Raw genomic sequence first — 21,044 nt, forward strand, 5'->3', positions numbered from 1 at the left:
TGGGTGTTTTCAAAGTTTTGACTGGCAGTGTACATTATGCAGACATGCTTGTCCCAGATCCCAAAACCACTCTCTATTTTCTGACCCTTTAACTTTTTGTGTTAAATATTCTCTTGCTGTCCTGTTGGTACTCTTTTTCAATCTTGTTGCTCTTCATCACACTGTTTCCCCCCATTACATCTTACTCCTCTCTCGGTTTTGTTCTCTAGCTCTCACTGGCTTTTTCATCATGTTTTTTTTTTCTGTCTCCACTTGTCCTATTCCCACTCTCCCCTCACTGCAGTTCCAGCTTTGAAAGCTGCCCTTTCTCTGGCTTTAAGCCAGTGCAGGCTCAGATTACTTCAAACCACTGCCTTCTCTGTGTGAAGCATAAATTGCTGCATCACTGGTCCAAAAGAAACAACAGTAATGTAATACCTTCAAGTCCCAGTCGCCATCTGTGTCCTGTTATTGCTTTCTCCCACTTTTTGGGGGGGCTTATTCATTTATTTTTTTATGCTCGGCTGTAGCGCCTCTTGACTTGATAGAAATGAAAGATCCATGTCATTGACGGTAATATCAAAATAGGTGTGACTAGAGTTGCAAAATTCCCTTAACTTTCTGGTAAGATTCTCAGGTTTTCCAGAAGTCCTGGATGAAGGATTCCCAGATGTCCTGCTTATTCTTGATGACAGGAATATTCTAACCAGGATTTCTGGAAAAAAGTTGGTAAAGTTACGGTAATTTTGTAATCCTAGGTATGACAAAACCCAATGCAAATTGTGGGACATCACAAAATTAGACTTCTGTGTGACATGTCATAATAGTATAGCTCTGCTATTACACTTACATCTGAGCATCTGTAGTGCACTTAGTCCCAATACCTCTAGAGATACCCCAGGCGTTTGCTCAGAATAATGGGGCACAGTTGGTGACAGGGACTTCAAGGTATTCCATTACTTTTATTGGCATCGGTGGTGCAGCTTGTTATGCCTTTCACAGAGAAGGAAGTGGTTTCATGTCTGAGGCTCGCCTGGGGCAGCATTCAGACCTCCAGCTCCCAGCACATCATGTTCAAAGATTACATGGCCGTAGGCCTTGCCTATGACTCCCTTGTGATTGACATAACTTACGCTGAAAAAATATATAAAAGCAACATGCAACAATATTCAAAGACTTGACTGAGTTACAGTTCATATAAGGAAATCAGTCCTAATCTATGGATTTCACATGACTGAGAATACAGATATGCATCTGTTGGTCACAGATACCTTAAAGAAAGAGGCGTGGATCAGAGAACTAGTCAGTATCTGGTGTGACTACCACCTGCCTCATGCAGCGTGTCTCCTTCGTATAGAGTTGATCAGACTGTTGATTTGTGTCCTGTGGAATGTTGTCCCACTCCTCTTCAATGGCTGTGAGAAGTTTCTGGAGCTGGAACACGCTGTCATTCACGTTGATCCAGAGCATCCCAAGCTGCTCAATGGGTGACATGTTTGGTGAGTATGCAGGCCATGGAAGAACTGGGACATTTTCAGCTTCCAGGAATTGTGTACAGATCCTTGCGATATGGGGCTGTGCATTATGCTGAAACGTGATGGCGGTTACACGTGGTCTGCGGTTGTGAGACCAGTTGGACGTACTGCCAAATTCTCTAAAATTACGGAGGCAGCTTATGGTAGAGAAATTAACATCCAATTCTCTGGCAACAGCTCTGGTGGACATTCCTGTAGGCAGCATGCCAATTGCATGCTCCCTCAACTTGAGACATCTGTGGCATTGTGTTGTGTGACACAAATGCATATTTTAGAGTGGCCTTTTATTGTCCCCAGCACAAGGTGCACCTGTGTAATGATCTAATTAGCCTTTTGTGCATATGGAACATTTTTGGGGGGATCTTTTATTTCATCTCATGAAACATGGGACCAACACTTTACATGTTGCATTTTTATTTTTGTTCAGTGTAATTTAGCAGATCCCGAATGCTGTAGAATGCCAGGATGGGCTTTTTCATAATCTTCCACCCCGGAGTGTATTTTAGTGTTTTTGACATTTGTTGTCTCCTCCTGTTACAGAACTGATCACTTGAAAATATTTGGGACAGAGATTTTACTTCCTGAAATCCAATAGTTTTTCATTTATTTCTATGAGTAGTTATGTATGAAAGATGTCTTTAAACCCACTTAGTGTGCTTGAGAGGTCACCTTCCTCTGCAGTACTTTGTTTTTCCTTTCTGTAAAGCCCATAAGCACTCGTCTTACTCTCCCTTTAACATGTCAGTGGTTAACCAGGGGAGCTGCATTATCTTCACAGCTATTTTACGGTAATGTACTCTCAAAATAGAAAGTCAGCAAATCTCTATTGTTGCTTCAGTACTGAAAATGGCCTCCTTTTGTCATTGTAATTGTTTCATTTTTGTGGAAAAGCTATTGAAAGATGTATGGTAATATCTACTTATAACAAGTGTGGAACAATGTTGTTTTATTTGAATATACCTCTTTAGGACCTGAAAGTTGCACAGCAGTAAATCCCCTTTTCAATGCAGTCAGGGTTTTTATACAGTAAAAGACTGAAGGTGTAATGTTTAGATGCTACCCACTTATTAGAAGCGTATCTGGCTTTTGCCCTTCGTATAATATATGGCCTTTAAATCGGTCCCCAATGTTGGGAATGAAGCAGATGGCCTTTTTGTGGTGTTGACTCCCCCTTTTGCCGTGCTTTGAGAGAGTGTGTAATCCAGGGAAGGCTGGATTACTGGGTTTTAGCGCAGAGTCCTCTGCCTGTCCTTTCCAACTAAATCTACATAATTAGAGAGGGGGAAAATATAGACTGCAGAAGACGGAGCAGCAAAGTGAGTTTCTCCCACAATGACCTTATCAAACTTAGCCGGAGCAGCAAACAGTCGGGCCCTGCTCACGGCAGTGACAAATGGAGCTGATGAAGTTGTGTGTGATGGGGGCGGATGGAGGCAGGTCCTTAAGTTTTAAGCTGTCTGTGTCCACAGTCATCCATCAGTGCTGTGTGCCCTCCACTCGCCTCGCCATCCACTTCGCCCCAATTTTTCCAACCTTTTCCATCCTTATCTTCCTTCCTTTCTTTATGCGCAGAGGACAAGCTTGACCCACTCCAATCCACTCATATGGCCAAAAGACCATAGCCCTCAAGCTCCTCTTTGGTCACTTATTATCAACATCTTTGTCTCAGTATTACCAATGCTTCTCAACTGGCCCTTGTAATAGTGTAGAGGGGTAGAGAATAACCCTGCCCCTATATACCATTGCCATAGTATAGCATTGAGTAGATGGTTCCATTTGTAGACTTTTATTTTCCTCATTACCTTGTTGATGTTATAAGGTCTAGTATGTAATCTTGAATGTGTGCAGTATGTTGACATTCCATCCACATCTCATGGTAATGTTTTCTGTGGCTCCTCGGGAGTGTTCAACAGAGTAAAGATTGCTGTAATGCAGTGTGACTCAAATATCAGTCACATTTCACTGTGAGTGATGAGTTCAATTCAGGCATTTTTGTGGGAGAAAGAAAATCTCCCTATCTTTGTAAATAGTGTGTCATTTTCCTAGTCATTATCAGTCACGGCAATGAGAAACAATGATTCCATCTGTTTGTCTAACGAGATCACCTTGATAACGATTGAACACAGTGGAGAGAGAACCTCTGCCAGGCCCCAAGATGCAACAATAATTTATTTATGTGTGTATTGACTCAGGAGTGTTTGCTGCTACTATCCTCTAGTTTGGGGTTCCCAACCAGGGGTTTTGACCCCAAAATGGGATTGCCAAAGGTTTCCTTTGGATTGCAGTCACTTCCTTGATTTGAGGTAAAAAATTGAAAGTCTGTCGAACAAAATGATGTTTTCTATTTTAACTTCTCCCGTGATCTTGAAACTGAGGGGTATACTACAAAGCAGGATCAATGAGTTAGCCAGCTAACTTTGATAAACAACCAAACATAACTACTGATTTTCTGATTTATTATGGAAGCTAAACATGTGTTTTTGTTTGTTGAATCAATTAGACCATGCATATTTCAAGCTTATCTTTATTAAAAATAAGTTATTTCAGAATATTTAGCTGGCTAACTCATTGATCCTGCTTTATACTATACTTCTGGAATCCATAGCTGTGAAACTGCAACGTCCGTTTGCGATATTGCAACAACAAAGACATCACTTAAAACAAACAAAAAATCCCCCTCGGACATCATTTCCACTTGTAAAAGATGTCACGCTGCTTACTTAACGAGTACCACTTCCTTCCCAATTCTGCCCATACATGGCACCAACGCGGTACCTCTGCTTCACAAACACACGTGACCACCGCCCTCAAGCATCTCACCGCCGATCGCGCCACATCAAAAGCTAGATAATGAGGAGTAAGTTTCACACATCCCCATGTGCTACACACACACAATAGTACATACACTGCTGTTCTATTTATTTTTTACTACGATGCAAGATGCTCCTCTGCTCTGTTTAAAAAACAATAACAAATGTGCCTGGGGCGATCAGTGCTGCTGCTTCACCTTACATGCTGACCAGACCGCGTGCGTGTGTCTGCTATTGCGCGCATGTTGATTTTGTCCCCCCACACCAAACATGATCAAGGCATGCAGGTTGAAATATCAAAACAAACTCTGAACCAACTATATTAATTTGGGGACAGGTCAAAAAGCATTAAACATTTATGGCAATTTAGTTGGCTAGCTTGCTGTTGCAAGTTAATTTGTCCTGCGATATAAACATTGGGTTGTTATTTTACCTGAAATGCACAAGGTCCTCTACTCCGACAATTAATCAGTTTCTAGTAATCTCCTCCTTCAGGCTTCTTCTTCTTTGGACTTTATATGGCGGTTGGTAACCAACTTTAAGGTGCATTACCACAACCGACTGGACTGGAGTGTGGACCCCAGTTCATCTTCCAATCACCCACGTGGGTATATGCTCCTAAAAACCAATGAGATGGGAGAGGCAGGACTTGCAGCGCGTCGAACGTCAACGCAAACGAAAGCAGTGTGGGTGCAATGATTGAATAACATGATTGTGTACATTTATTTTGCAATGCTTGCACACCCAATGCAAGTGGTGTGGTCAGCATGTTATGCGGAGCTCAGCTTTAACCTTCCCTTTCCTAATCTGACCCTCACAGGGGTCCATACTTGCAAATATTTGAAAAATTCAATTCAATTAAACCTTCTCAAAATGTGCATCTGCCAATTACAATCGTCAATGTAGTTGCAGGTGATAGAACGCTACATTGTAACTGGTCCCATCAAATAACCTGGCATACGTTAGCCCTATGCTAACATCACCAGCTGACAGTGATTTTTTTCCTGTCACAAATTCTGCATCAGCCAATCAAATATTTTAGACTTTATATCCATGGCATTACTTAAAATAGGTCAACTTGGCCACCAGAGGGATATTTTAAACCTCTAAATTCAAGGTTTACTTTTGTTCCACTCATCTGTCTCAAGTGTAGAGTGGCAATATTGCATGATGATGCATCCTTGACTAGGCTACTAACTTTAGACAAATTCACACATGACAAAATACCACGATTTAATGGAAAAAAAGATAGAGGAAGTCTACAACATTTTAAGTTTGTCGTACATCGTAAAAATAATTAAAGAGCCTTATGGACTTCAAATAGCTGTCATGTAAAATCTTAATCATTGCGTCTTTGTGATACTAAAGCGGTTGACTCTAAAACAATAGTGCATCAAGCATTTTTGTTACAGTGAAAACACTGTTCACTGCTGCTCCTCAACGCTTCAGTAAAATAATGCATATGTGACCGTGGATGATTATAATAATCCATATGAAATGTTGTACATGTAAATATAGCCTATAGCAGGGACGATTATTTATGTAGCAGTGCCAGTAGCCTGTGTCTCGGTCTGCAAGAGGGACTCTAACAACAAGCTCCTCATTAAATACATTCGTAATCTTTTACCAGGTTTTGGCTGCACTTCTCTTAACACACTATCACAAATGTAATTATACATTTCAAAGGGGGGGGGGACTAAAGTGGGATTCGAACCCTTTCACCATCTACGACAAATACGAGGAGTTCTAGGCGCTCTACAGTGTGAAGCCAGCTATATGACCTGTCAGACAAATTTTTATTTATTTATTTATTTCACCTTTATTTAACCAGGTAGGCAAGTTGAGAACAAGTTCTCATTTACAATTGCGACCTGGCCAAGATAAAACAAGCAGTTTGACACATACAACAACACAGAGTTACACTTGGAGTAAAACAAACATACAGTCAATAATATAGTAGAAAAATAAGTCTATATACAAAGTGAGCAAATGAGGTGAGATAAGGGAGGTAAAGGCAAAAAAGGCCATGGTGGCGAAGTAAATACAATATAGGAAGTAAAACACTGGAATGGTAGATTTGCAGTGGAAGAAAGTGCAAAGTAGAAATAGAAATAATGGGGTGCAAAGGAGCAAAATAAATAAATAAATACAGTAGGGGAAGAGGTAGTTGTTTCAGCTAAATTATAGATGGGCTATGTACAGGTGCAGTGATCTGTGAGCTGCTCTGACAGCTGGTGCTTAAAGCTAGTGAGGGAGCTAAGTGTTTCCAGTTTTAGAGATTTTTGTAGTTCGTTCCAGTCATTGGCAGCAGAGAACTGGAAGGAGAGGCGGCCGAATGAGGAATTGGCTTTGGGGGTGACCAGAGAGATATACCTGCTGGAGCGCGTGCTACAGGTGGGTGCTGCTATGGTGACCAGCGAGCTAAGGGGGAACTTTACCTAGCAGGGTCTTGTAGATGACCTGGAGCCAGTAGATTTGGCGACGAGTATGAAGCGAGGGCCAGCCAACAAGAGCGTACAGGTCGCAGTGGTGGGTAGTATATGGGGCTTTGGTGACAAAACGGATGGCACTGTGATAGACTGCATCCAATTTATTGAGTAGGGTATTGGAGGCTATTTTGTAAATGACGTCGAGGATCGGTAGGATGGTCAGTTTTACGAAGGTATGTTTGACAGCATGAGTGAAAGATGCTTTGTTGCGAAATAGGAAGCCAATTCTAGATTTAACTTTGGATTGGAGATGTTTGATGTGAGTCTGGAAGGAGAGTTTACAGGTCTAACCAGACACCTAGGTATTTGTAGTTGTCCACATATTCTAAGTCAGAACCGTCCAGAGTAGTGATGCTGGACGGGCGGGCAGGTGCAGGCAGCGATCAGTTGAAGAGCATGCATTTAGTTTTACTTGTATTTAACAGCAGTTGGAGGCCACGGAAGGAGAGTTGTATGGCATTGAAGCTCTTCTGGAGGGTAGTTAACACAGTGTCCAAAGAAGGGCCAGAAGTATACAGAATGGTGACGTCTGCGTAGAGGTGGATCAGAGACTCACCAGCAGCAAGAGCGACATCATTGATGTATACAGAGTCAGCCCAAGAATTGAGAAGTAGTTGGTGAACCAGACGAGGCAATCATTTGAGAAACCAAGGCTATTGAGTCTGCCGATGAGGATGTGGTGATTGACAGAGTCGAAAGCCTTGGTCAGGTCAATGAATACAGCAGCACAGTATTGTTTCTTATCGATGTCGGTTAAGATATCGTTTAGGACCTTGAGCGTGGCTGAGGTGCACCCATGACCAGCTCTGAAACGAGGTTGCATAGCGGAGAAGGTGCGGTGGGATTCAAAATAGTTGGTAATCTGTTTGTTGACTTGGCTTTCGAAGACTTTAGAAAGGCAGGGTAGGATAGATATAGGTCTGTAGCAGTTTGGGTCAAGAGTGTCCCCCTCTTTGAAGAGGGGGATGACCGCAGCTGCTTTCCAATCTTTGGGAATCTCAGACGACACAAAAGAGAGGTTGAACAGGCTAGTAATAGGGGTTGCAACAATTTCGGCAGATCATTTTAGAAAGAAAGGGTCCAGATTGTCTAGCCCAGCTGATTTGTAGGGGTCCAGATTTTGCCGCTCTTTCAGAACATCAGCTGACTGGATTTGGGAGAAGGAGAATTGGGGAAGGCTTGGGCGAGTTGCTGTGGGGGGTGCAGTGCTGTTGACCGGAGTAGGGGTAGCCAGGTGGAAAGCATGGCCAGCCGTATAAAAATGCTTATTGAAATTCTCAATTGTAGTGGATTTATCGGTGGTGACAGAGTTTCCTATCCTCAGTGCAGTGGGCAGCTGGAAGGAGGTGCTCTTATTCTCCAAGGACTTTACAGTGTCCCAGAACTTTTTTGAGTTTGTGTTGCAGGAAGCAAATTTCTGCTTGAAAAAGCTAGCCTTGGCTTTTCTAACAGTGTGTCTATATTGGTTTCTAACTTCCCTGAAAAGTTGCATATCACAGGGGCTGTTCGATGCTAATGCAGAACGCCACATGATGTTTTTGTGTTGGTTAAGGGCAGTCAGGTCTGGAGAGAACCAAGGGCTATATCTGTTCCTTGTTCTAAATTTCTTGAATGGGGCATGCTTATTTAAGATGGTGAGGAAGGCATTTAAAACAAATAACCAGGCACCCTCTACTGAAGGGATAAGGTCAATATGCTTCCAGGATACACGGGCCAGGTCGATTAGAAAGGCCTGCTCGCTGAAGTGTTTCAAGGAGTGTTTGACAGTGATGAGTGGAGGTCGTTTGACCGCTGACCCATTACGGATGCAGGCAATGAGGCAGTGATCACTGAGATCTTGGTTGAAAACAGCAGAGGTGTATTTAGAGGGCGAGTTGGTTAGGATGATATCTATGAGGGTGTCCATGTTTACGGCTTTGGGGTGGTACCTAGTAGGTTCATTCATATTTTGTGTGAGATTGAGGGCATCAAGCTTAGATTGTAGGATGGCTGGGGTGTTAAGCATGTCCCAGTTTAGGTCACCTAGCAGCACGAGCTCTGAAGATAGATGGGGGGCAATCAGTTCACATATGGTGTCCAGAGCACAGCTGGGGGCAGAGGGTGGTCTATAGCAGGCGGCAACGGTGAGAGACTTGTTTTTAGAGAGGTGGATTTTTAAAAGTAGAAGTTCAAATTGTTTGGGTACAGACCTGGATAGTAGGACAGAACTCTGCAGGCTATCTCTGCAGTAGATTGCAACACCGCCCCCTTTGGCTGTTCTATCTTGTCTGACAATGTTGTAGTTAGGGATGGAGATTTCAGAGTTTTTGGTGGTCTTCCTAAGCCAGGATTCAGACACGGCTAGAACATCCGGGTTGGCAGATTGTGCTAAAGCAGTGAATAAAACAAACTTAGGGAGGAGGCTTCTAATGTTAACATGCATGAAACCAAGGCTATTACGGTTACAGAAGTCATCAAAAGAGAGCGCCTGGGGAATAGGAGTGGAGCTAGGCACTGCAGGGCCTGGTTTCACCTCTACATCCCCAGAGGAAAAGAGGAGGAGTAGGATAAGGGTACGGCTAAAAGCTATGAGAATTGGTCATCTAGGACGTCCGGAACAGAGAGTAAAAATGCATGTGATCTAGTGCTTTGATTTTCAGAACTTGCCATTGGACTGCTGTTAAGTGCGCTTTCATGAACAAGTGTTGGATTACGTCCAACTACAGCAACGATTTTAATTGGCTAATAAGGTATTTCAACCACATATAATCCCGCCAAGCTCGCTGGTTAGCACAGGGCTAAGTCTGTCAGGTTATCTGATGGGAACAGCTAACAGTGTTTGACCACGTGCAACTACGTCAACGATTTTAAGAGACAGAGGTCAAGGTTAAACTTCAACTTTTTCTAATGTATGGCCCTCAAGGTTCTTGCATCCTCAAAGTCATAATTTGGACAAGGGTAATGTCATAATTTTCAGGAGCGAATGAGCCCTGCATATTGGTCGGGAATTTGGGCAACCTGGTTGCACATTTGAAAAAATGTAGCTTACATTATGTCTTGCTGCAGCCTCGCAGTGTGATGTTTGCATCTTTTGGCTAAACATCAGTTTTACAGTGAGTTTGTGAGATCATGTTGCATGTATTTATCCTTTACCACAGGAAATGGCATAATTTGATTTACCAGCTCCCCTTCAGTATACCCAAACCATTTTTATGAGATCCTGACTGTAAACTCTGGCATTGGCATCTCTAAGATCTTCCTTTGCTGTTGGCCAAGTCAAGCATTTTTATTTTATTTTTTACAATGGGCCACTTAGGCCTACCCTACTAATGTAACTTGTTGTGTAAAATTGGGCCCACTAGCCTCTCTTGACAAGGAAATGCTGCTTTAGTCTACTACAAATACAGTCCAGTGATACTTCAAGTTTATTTATGTGAAGTGATTGATTTATAGTTATTTCTGCTCTCCCCCTCAGTATGAATGCCAGTAATCTCTATCAATTCCTTTTGACACCAGCTTTCCTTTTAGACAACCTGCATCACCATGGCAGTCCTAATACATCAGGGTCAAAAGCTGTGTTGGTTTGACCAAGCATATGACCATGTGAGAAGTAAAAGTGAGTGAAATGCAATGTCGATAGTCTTAGGTAGACTGAGTGTTTGTAGTCGTGATGCTGTGCAGATGATTTCAGCACCGGTGTCGTGGGAACAGCTCCACACTATGTTTCATGCTTTTGCTGGAGTGCGTGCATGTGACCAATATAATGTACGTTGGGGTTCAAGGCGTTTTTTCAGTTTATTGATCGCATATCTGTAGGTCGTATAGGCTACGCTTGATGTTCTACTGTATACGTTTCCTCTAAGCTTTTCAGAAGACAGAGGAGCCTGCAATGTAGACTCAAGTGATGAATGTGGAACACAGATGTGCATCCACTGTGGGTGTGTGTGGACAGAGTACAGCTTTCGCATTGTGTGATACGTCATTGCGATCCATGATAATTCTCTCTGCTACCCATATCGCCACTCCGGACGGTCCTCGACTCTGAAACGGCTTCGACTAGACAGTTTCATCAGGTAAGAGATTAAAACATCTATTTTTCCCTCAAACATAAACGAACAGACTGAAATATTCCAAGTGTTTTCTTACATATCTGACTCTTGAAATTAGCCTAGCTTAAATCATAGTGACCACGTATTGTTTCATGTAAGTACATTCGTTTCATTGTAATTGTAGTAGCCTGGATGCTGCAGATGCACGTCTCAAGTGCATCTTTTCCCTATTCACATAGGAACTTTTGCAGTAAACTGATTGTAATTGTATGGATTAAAATTATGGCTCTGGCGTCCAAATATAATTATGATTTCTGTTCTGGAGCCATAAATTTGTTGTAATCTCAAAACTGACGCGCAATTACGCACGCTTAATAGTCCTCTCAATTATTTAAATAATTTAATCGGGCGTGCCGTGAATGGTGAGCCTATACACTGATGGCATATGCAGACCACTGTAGTCTCGCTACACAATGTCATTGGCTTATTGTATTCTTAACATGTTGCCACTGATCTCAACGGGGTTTTAATTTCCATTTAGGTAAATCTAATGGGACAGTCAAGGCCTTTGATTCCATTTGCCTCGTCGCGCTGAGGTTGGAGAGGACATATTACTACCCCGAAGTGAAAAGCAAAGCCCAACGAAATGACAAACAAGGAGTCCGAGGATGTGGGTCTCTCCATACCACTATGCATCTACAACGGAGCTTCCCAAACCAATGGTACCTGCATGGACCAAATTGGCCGCTTCTTCCAACCGTTCTCCTCGACCTTTGCGCTCATGGTGCTGGTGGCCATGATAATTGGGATAATATTGGTTTCCCTGGCAGCATTTCACTTTAACAAGAGGAGAATGAAGAAGAGGAAGATCCAACGTGCCCAGGAGGAATACGAGCGTGACAACCGCAGCCCGTCCACCAAGGCGAAGAGAGAGCCTACGAGACCATGCATTATTGTCCGACCATCACCTCGAGATGGCGAACACCGGCCACACTCCGCTGTCCAAAATACCAGTTGTCACATTCAGGGGGACGTCGGTACCTTACCCATTACAAATAATGCGTCAGAATTGGATATGGCACACATTGAGCAAGGAGACGGACAAGTGCTGGAAATGGTCGTCTTGTCTTGATAACGCTGCAATTGAAAGTGTTGGGACTTTGTAAATTAACAACATCCACGTTATAGTTCAGGTGTAACTGACAAAAAAACATCAATTTGGGATTAACTGGGAAAAGCAATATGGCACAAAAACAAACAATATGACCTCAAGGAACTATGTTTGCCATTTTCATCATAAATCACACCGAGTGGATTGATATGTGCCACGTTTGTAAATCGTGTATAAAAGTAGAGTTCGTCAGTATATTGGAATACATTTGTGGAATAATTTCAGCAAAGGACCATTTGGTAGAGTATTGTAAATTGAAGACAGGCCACAAGAGAGAGCGCTGTCCGTGGTTATGAAATCCCAGGCCCACTAGAAAGAGCGCTGTCCATGGTGCTGAAATGTAGATACATTCATGTGCCCCTAGCACAATTTCGTTGTGTAGATGTAAATTACTAGTTGTCCAAGTATTCTAAAGTATTTATTTCTGCGACTATTTCTACTACTGGACTTGCAAATGGTGGAATTAGATTTTTACCTAAAGAAATATTGCCCCAAAAGTTGACTCAAACTTCTTAAAACCAGTTCCACAGAACAAGCTTCACTTTATAAATCATTCAGTTGCTATATTGGCAGGCTTGAAATAGGTGACATATCACATTTTATGTAATATGCTCTGGCGACCATGCATTCCTCTTAGTCTCAATCCATTTTATTTTATTTGTACAACACTTTCAAACGAAGAGCAAGTAGATGTAGGAAGATACCTTAAGAGGAACCAGACTCTCTTGGCATGTGCTTTGGCACCCTTTCACAACGTTTTGCAGGAGCTATCAAATAAAGCTTTTATGTCATGTTTGACAAGGTCTCACAAACCTACTTCGGGCTTTTGGCTTTGTTAAAAGTGTGGCAAGCAGTTTAAGTTGCCATTTGTTGCGGTTAGGCAGTGCAGACTGTATTTAGAAATGGCCTCAAATAATTATTTTCAGAGATACATAGTTTAATTAAAATTATGCATTTTTATTGGTTGTTGATATAAAGGACATCAATCTTTTCTTTAATGTCTTTAAGATGACTGTAGGTTCTAGCATGTGTGACTTCTTGTAGGGCACAATGCGTTTGGTTTGTAATAATGCACTATTCCAGATTTAATTGACTTTCATGTGCCAGATAGCTGTGAGTCCTAATAGCCTATAGCAGTCCAGTATTTATAATGTACCCTCTGAAATGTAATAAATGGGGCATCATAAATATTTCTTCATGCTTATTTTCTTTGTCATGAAAGTCACATTTTGTCTCCTTTTCTACCTTGAGCCACATTACGTCAAACAGAATACTGTCGTAACAAAACATTTCCAGGTGAACAAAAAGGAGAGCAGTCATTGATAATACCAATCAAAGATCAATAGAGTTTAATACAATCATTCAGGGAGATGCCTCCAGAACAGAAGCATAGAAATGTTGAATGGGTCTTGGAGACAGGCCCTTTCTAATCAGACAGTAGGCTACCAAATGTTATCTACACATCATCGCAAGACGCTTGTACAAAGTCAGTCACAACCAAAGACAGTGGCCTTGTCCAAAATCTGGCTTGCCTAGGCTACTACTTACTGAATACTATGTACCAGAGGAGGCTGCTGGGAGGAGCTATAGGAGCACGGGCTCATTGTATTGGCTGGAATGGAATAAATGGAACCGTATCAAACACGTGGAAACCACGTTTGACCACATTCCACATTCCATTCCAGCCAATACAATGAGCCCGTGCTCCTATAGCTCCTCCCAGCAGCAGCAGCCTCTGATGTGTACTAATCGTATTACATACGATTTAGAACGTACTGAGGGCTCTGCTACTTTGATGAGCAACCAGAAATAACTATTGATAACGAACTCCTTGATCCTGCTTTGTAGTATACCCTTCTGTTAACGAATGCATTAAGCAACAGATATCAGCATGCTAGGCTATAGCCGCAGTAAGATGTTTGGGCTGCACTAGGCTCATACTACTGAGCCATTGCGTTGATTCCAGCCATTTCATCAGTTTGGTACAGTACGTCCCCTCAGCTGATTATCACCTGTTGTCAGACACTTAAATCTAAAAAAGACGATAATCTTCCTCAATAGTGTGCAGCAAATTCTAAAACTAGAGGAGAATCCAAAATAAGTATGACATCCCCGCATTTAAAGCATGCTGAATTTGACATTTCACGTAGGCTTACTATACAGCTTTTTGTCACATAGGTCTACCTAAAATGCTGACTATTTAAAACGCAAGTAGGCCTATGGGTATTCGGACACGACCATTGACTTTGCCAGCTGCAACAGAATCCCACAGTGTTCATAATGTCTCAATACAATAATAATCAGTGTCATCGGTCCTTCAGTAACTCTGGTGTCAATCACTATCAAACGATATGAGAACATTCCGTATCAAGTCTAGTGACCATCAACCCGGCCTTCACAAATGAGTCGCAAATAGAACAGTGGAAATCATGAATATTACAGAAACGGAAAACAAATATGCAAAGCATTGTGTTAATGACTCTAAACTGAATATTAACTTTATTCATCTTAAATATTGCCATTACAGGTAGCTTGTAATATTAATGAAACATTGTGATGTTGGAAAACTCTTGTGCATTCTGAGCCTCACTTTGAGGGTAGAATGGATGATACTCTCAAAGAGAGGGGATGCCTAGTCAGTTGCACAAGTGAACGCAGTCAACCACAATGTGTCTTAAATCGACCTTGGCTCTATCAGTAACCCAATGGGTTCCTTGATCTTATTGAATCTAAAGTCACACCTACCTCTGATTGGGTATTTGAGTGCTTTGACAGGTTCTCTAACAGGAGACTATGGCAGTGGGTTTCCACTGGACAGCACAGCCAGTCAAAATTGGCTATCAGAAAAATTCCTGAAAACAAATGTGCTATTTGGTCTTAATTTAAGGTTAGGCATAAGGTTGGCAGTATGGTTAATGTTAGGGTTAGAATACAATTTTAATAATAAATTGTAGAAAGTGGCAGTTTAATGACCTTGTGGCTGTGGTAGCTAGTGAGGCTGAGGCCCTTGGCCAGGTGCCAGAAGAGCATGTTCCTAATTGTTTCCTAAAAAACCAGCCCCGGGGCCGTCATTGTAAATAAGAATTTGTTCTTAATTGACTCGCATGGATAAATAAAGGTTAAATAAGATAAATCCCTGGCTGGAATTCAGCTCCTATAGGACACACTGCTGTTAGCAGTCTCTCACCGGATTTGTCCACAGACTAATCTCATTGGCGACTGTGGGAACAAATAGATCCCTGCTATTTACTCTTTGTAATTGGATTTGCATTACAAGGTTATAAGGAAGCAAAAACTCAACACCAGCTGCATGTTTACTTTTTCGCCATTAGGGCTGATATGTGTATGGACAAGTTTGAGCCTAGTGGATTGGACAAAGGAGATGATCTAGAACTGAACTCGGTCCAATCAAAAGGATGATGGATTTGGAATGGACCTTTCTAGGTGTTAAAAAGCGTTTTTACTGTACATTGTATATTGTGGAAACCCGCACATCCATTACCACCCTCCTGGTGGGTAGAATGCTGAAGCTCCGATAGTCTGTTGCAGCATGTTGCATACCATATACCTCTGTCAAAGGCCCTGCTGCTCATCCTTAGGGGATGTTAATCCAAGAATGTGCAGTGATCCCTGTGAATGATTTATGAGCGACGCCTTCAGTGAAGCGGTACAATCTCCAAAAACGACTGTTCAATAGCACGACACTGGAAGATAAAACGGAGATCAGTCCTTGCCAGGCAATTAAACGGCTTTAGTGAAAGAGCCAAAGTAAGTGCACCCTTATTGTCGAGAAAAACATCCATCCAGTGCCAAGGCAACACGAGTCAGGGAGGCTGAGCTTCTGGAAAGACATCAGTCCCTGGTCGCCTGGGGTGCAGCAGTATCTCTCCCGACATCTGTGGGATTAGATGGCCTGTCGGGCAGACGCTGGCTTCTCTGTGAGCCCAGCTACCTGCAGTGACGTGAGCCGCCTCCCCAGCAAATGGGCAGCCCTAGTGTATATAAACCCCTGGGAGGCTGGCAGTCCGTCTGTCTATGACTAGGGAACTCATCTTGGACACCCCAGCTTTGAGGCTGCTGACATGGCGGAGACTAACCTGAGAATCAGTGGGGGGGCGGTGAGGTTTGGGGTTCACCTATGGGGGCAACAGGCTCTTCTCTGGGGGCAGGAGTGGTGGAGGTGGTGGCGGAGGGGCTGGACTGGCCCTCTCCAGATCTTTTGGAATTGGGGGGGGGCAGCGGGGCTCGGCATGAGAGAAGGGCTCGGGGATGGGGCTAGGAATGGAGGGAGGCCAGGGTATGGGACTGGGAATGGGAGGTGGAGGAGGCGGTCTTGGGATGGGAATGGGTGGACATGCCCTGGCTCTAGGAGGTGGTGGTGGCAGGGCAGCAGGGTTCAGGGCTGGAGTGGCCCCACTCAGGGCTCACTTGGGTGGCTGTGTCTTCAAGATCGGAGGCTACGGCTTCAACCCGTCCTTCCTGAGCTCCACCACCGCAGTGGGTGGTGACGTGGGTGGCCTCAGCCCCGTGCCCAGCATCGACCCCTCGCTGTCCTCCCTCGACACAGTCCAGGTGACCCCCCTAAAGGAAAAGGAGGAGCTGAAGGTTTGCCACCTTTATTGACAAGGTATGGCACATAGACATTATGTTTTAATGACTATAATCAATAATCAGTGAAAGTTGATGTTGGTATTTAGCCACTGTTTCAGACTTTTAATGAAATTGTATACATTTTTCTATCACAGTAATATTTGAAGTGCATTTGTATTCGAACAACCAAATTGAACTCAATATTTGTATTTCTGCTTGAATAAACACAATTATTAGCATTATGTTTATCAGTATCCCATCTACCCATCTACATCCTCCACACCCCAATCCTGTGAGGATTCTTCATACATTGACCTACCATAATTAATGTCTGTGCTTCAATCGAAACCCAATTGAGGATAGTATCAGATTGTCCTTGTTTTGGAATTGATAGCAATGCTCATGTATGCATTTAACATTGTTAACATGCTAAAACATATTACACATGTTTTGTTTGTATATTGTGCATGTGATTTGGTCTGGCAAAATAAAACGGGCCCATTGGAATGTCCTGAACATCAATGTCCAAAATCATTCAAGCTCATTGAAATTCAGACCCATTCATGGAGAGGAACATCGCCAGAGAGGAAGATCACCAGACTGTATGTCTGTGTGTTAACCTAATAGAAATCAATGTGTGTACAGTAATCATCGATCTGGCCTCTCTCACTCTCTGTGGTCCCCAGGCTCGATCTCTGGAGCAGACCAATGCTGTACTGAGGGCCAATATCTCCATGTTCACCAACCCGGGGGAGGGCGGCCCTGCAAGCACCTCTATCCTGCTCACCTTCGCCATCGGCACTTACAAGACCCAGATCGATGGCCTGTCCGCCACCGAGGCCATTATCGCCGAGATCGAGCACTACAAGAGCCTCATCGATGACGTCCAGAGCAGGTGGAGTGGGGTTAGGGTCGATTACCTCACAATACAGTGGGGCCATAATGAAATAATCTGTGACCCCATAATACACAGTACAGTACATACAGTTGGGTCTACTAGTCTGTAGTGTTCAATACATTAATAATCTGCACCAGGTCTGAAGATTTGTTTAAATTTAACCTTTATTTAACTAGGCAAGTCAGTTAAGAACAAATTCTTATTTACAATGACGGCCTAACAGTGGGTTAACTGCCTTGTTCAGGGGCATGACGACAGGTTTTTACCTTGTCAGCTCGGGAATTCGATCCAGCAACCTTTCGGTTACTGGCCCAACACTCTAACCACTAGGCTACCTGCCGCCCGAAGTATCTCAGCCTCATGTAGGTGTTGTGACTTTGCTTTATAATTACCTCGGCAGATCAATGCTTTTAATGCTCAGTTGGAGAGCAAAATCTAATAATAGCCTTCGTTGTTCTCCAGCAGCAGAGTCTTGAGACTTTTGTTCTAAAGAGAATCTGTATCCAATCATCACACAGCTTGAGATTCAATTGATACTGCGAAAATGCTAACAAATACCGACATTTTGTTTCAGCCGAGTACACAATATATTATCCTTTAAACTCATGAAGCAGAATTGTAGACATTGATAATATATGAAACTTAAATGCATAAATGTGACTGAAAGTTTATTGATATAAAACCTTCTATTGGTTTTATGTTAAGACTTGAGGAGGTCATTAGAGATGGACTGGACCACATTAAGAGGTATGGATACATCATGGTGTTGTCATCAAACTATGGAAAGATTAGTCAAACAGAGGCTGCTGGGAGGTGCTATTGGACAGGCTCAATGTAATAGCTGGAAGGGAATACATCAAACACTATCAAACATATGGAGACCACACTTGACCCTGTTCCCTTCAGTCCATTCCTGCCATTACAATGAGCACGTCCTATCACTCCTTCCACCAGCCTCTGCTGATTCAAACAATTGAAATAATGAATGACAATCTGTTTTGGCTACGAAAACCACTATTCCCATGCTATAACAGGAGGTGAACAACCTCTACCTGAGCATTTTCCAGCTTCAAACCAACATTGGTGGACTGGAAGGTCAGATCAGTCTCTCAAAGCAGGTGTATGATGCTGTGAGTACATGATGACATAACTATTTTACTGAAACATTCCAACATTCTCGCTACACTTGCAATGCGGGGGGGTTCAGTGCACATTTAGGCTCTCAAAAATGAGCAAACATTGAAGCATGTTTTCCTCTTGGTACACTTTCCCAGCGATAGTTTTATTCAAATTCTACATATGCACCGTTCCTTATCTGCTCCTGTACTCAACCAGTAAAAGCATGCCTTCCCGAGCCTTGTGAAGATGCTCCCCTGCCCAGGCGCTGCATTAAAATGTCTCCCCATCAATTATGGAGATTTAGACAAGCTGAGAGCCAGCACTCAACACGAAGCACCGCTGCTGGTCTCCCTCTCTCACTAAATCACCCAGATGATCACCACTGCAGAACCTGACCTTCCAGAAGTGTTCACAACATTAACAATTCACATTACAGATCCTGTGCGACTCTCTCTGTAACCTTTCTGCATCCTTAAAAACAGCTACATTTTGGTACACAGGAGGGACAATATGGGTCTGTAAGTGCAACAAAAACAACACTGTTACAGTATTAATGAGGATCAACAAAGAGTAGGGAACATTTACCAAAGTCATATTGAACCATGTTCAAATAAAGGCTACATGCCCAATGTGTTTCCAGAGTTCAGTTGTGCCTGTCAATCACTGCTCAGATAGTGGTATGCACAATAAACAACAGCTTTATTATATGTTGTCATATCCACAAGGAAGGTTAAAACCATTGCACAGACACACATTTCCTGTTGCGCTTTGTGTTGTAGAAAGTGAAGGAGGTGAGGTCAGCCTTCTCCATCGCCGTAGACAACGCAGACCAGGCCCAGGACATGACCTATGCCCTGACGGACATCAAGGCCCACTACAAAGCCCTGACCCAGCAAGCAGGATGCCCTGGTGTCTGTGCAGGACAGTGTATTTACCCTGCAGTGAACTACAGTAGTATCTTGTCTGCCTTTTCTCTATTGGTCAAGCTAGTATTATGTTAATGCGATATAAAGTTATCTGAAGTCTGCCAGGCAGTATCTACCTATAACTGATTGCAAAAATTATAACTGGTTTTGCAAACACCATTGGAACCAGTACAACATCCATTATCTGTCATTCTTATACCTGATTCGTTCCCCCTCAAGTGGATGTTCTTAGTATTGCACTCAGAATATGCTGTATATGTTTTAGCCTACGCAGGAATGTTTCTGTTGGAACATTGTCATCCAACCACAAATGTTACACTAAGACTGGTGAGGGCACCATGGAAATGTAACATCTCCTTTTGTCATTTCCAACCCCAGCTCTCCATGACATCCCAGCCCAGTGCCCAGACTCTGACCCAAACCAAAGAGGAGCAGCACGTGTATGGACTCAGTACAGAGGGAGATGGACAGGCTCAAGACCCTGGTAGGATTATTATCTTGAAGATAATCTGAGCAACGATGCAACGTTGTCTCAAAGAAAATGTTTGTTTATTTCTTTGATTTCATGAAGTATCCCAGTAGTATCTCGTGGACAGACTATGGAGCAGCTAACCAAATTCCACACAATTTTAGTTCTGGGTTAACCGAGGTTAGACAGAACCTGCTAAATGCTCACCAGTGTTAAATAATCAGACCGGACCTCTCCCGTTGTAAAACATCCAGGTGGATGAGGCAGAGTCCCACTCCAGCTCCCACAGACCCATCAGGAGCAGATGCTGACCCTCAAGTCGCAGCTTGATGACGTAAGAATGGGGTACACACCTGTTAGAATAACAGACTGATCTCAACCCTGATATGAGGCACTTTCATGTGCAGCATCACCCATGAATCATGCTCTTCTTACAGCAAATATCACACTATAGTCAAGAGTACCAGGACATCCTGTCCAGTAAAATGTCTTGATCACTGCATACAAGAAGCTCCTAGACAGTGAGGGTCTTATACATCACCCACAACCATTTAAGGATTGATTCTCTCTGAAGTTGTACATCTATGAGAGTCATGCATTTGTATCATTTCAGACTGAAGTCGTGCCTCCTAAGACAGCCAGTGGAGGGACGGGTCTGGAGCAGCTACATGTCCTCCAGCCTGAACACAGCTCCCATCTAGGAACTAGTATTACTTGTGTATCCTGAAAAATTATTTGAATAGGTCATCAATGTCAAGATACTGTAAATCCACAAGCAAAAACATGTTATTTCTAGATTTGCTATACTGATCTTGTTATGAGTATTTTACCTTCTGAGGTGCAAAGCAGACCGTTTCTCTTCCAGTCTCAGTATACTGAGGACACACCAGAGAATCTGCCTACAGAGGCCCAGCTCCATAGGGTTGAGACAGAATTACTAGCAACCCAATATTAAAGTGAACACTGTCCCAAATTCTGTATGAAATGTTTCATATCAATAAAAGCACTATCATGTACAACATTCAATGGG

General features: G+C 42.9%; 1 protein-coding gene, 1 long non-coding RNA gene and 1 pseudogene across 2 annotated transcripts; all 3 read left to right on the plus strand.

Annotated features, from left to right (window-relative positions):
• Positions 1–9,381: 9,381 nt before the first annotated feature.
• Positions 9,382–13,205, plus strand: LOC115154199 (uncharacterized protein C11orf87 homolog). The gene is made up of 2 exons (XM_029700195.1): positions 9,382–10,865; positions 11,383–13,205. The coding sequence occupies exon 2, from the start codon at positions 11,488–11,490 to the stop codon at positions 11,971–11,973; it is 486 nt and encodes a 161-aa protein (XP_029556055.1). The 5' UTR covers positions 9,382–10,865; positions 11,383–11,487; the 3' UTR covers positions 11,974–13,205.
• Positions 13,206–13,717: 512 nt separating this feature from the next.
• On the plus strand, positions 13,718–20,071 carry LOC115155087 (thread biopolymer filament subunit alpha-like; annotated as a pseudogene).
• A 124-nt stretch (positions 20,072–20,195) lies between these two features.
• On the plus strand, positions 20,196–21,035 carry LOC115154200 (uncharacterized). Its single transcript, XR_003867841.1, has 2 exons — positions 20,196–20,348; positions 20,628–21,035. It is a non-coding gene; the product is annotated as an uncharacterized LOC115154200 (long non-coding RNA).
• Positions 21,036–21,044: the final 9 nt, after the last annotated feature.

This window comes from Salmo trutta, chromosome 19 (genome assembly GCF_901001165.1).
Source record: "Salmo trutta chromosome 19, fSalTru1.1, whole genome shotgun sequence".
NCBI classification, from domain to species: domain Eukaryota; kingdom Metazoa; phylum Chordata; class Actinopteri; order Salmoniformes; family Salmonidae; genus Salmo; species Salmo trutta.

Coding starts and splice junctions, on each gene's coding strand:
- LOC115154199 (XM_029700195.1), top strand. CDS start 11,488: ATGACAAACAAGGAGTCCGAGGATGTGGGTCTCTCCATACCACTATGC.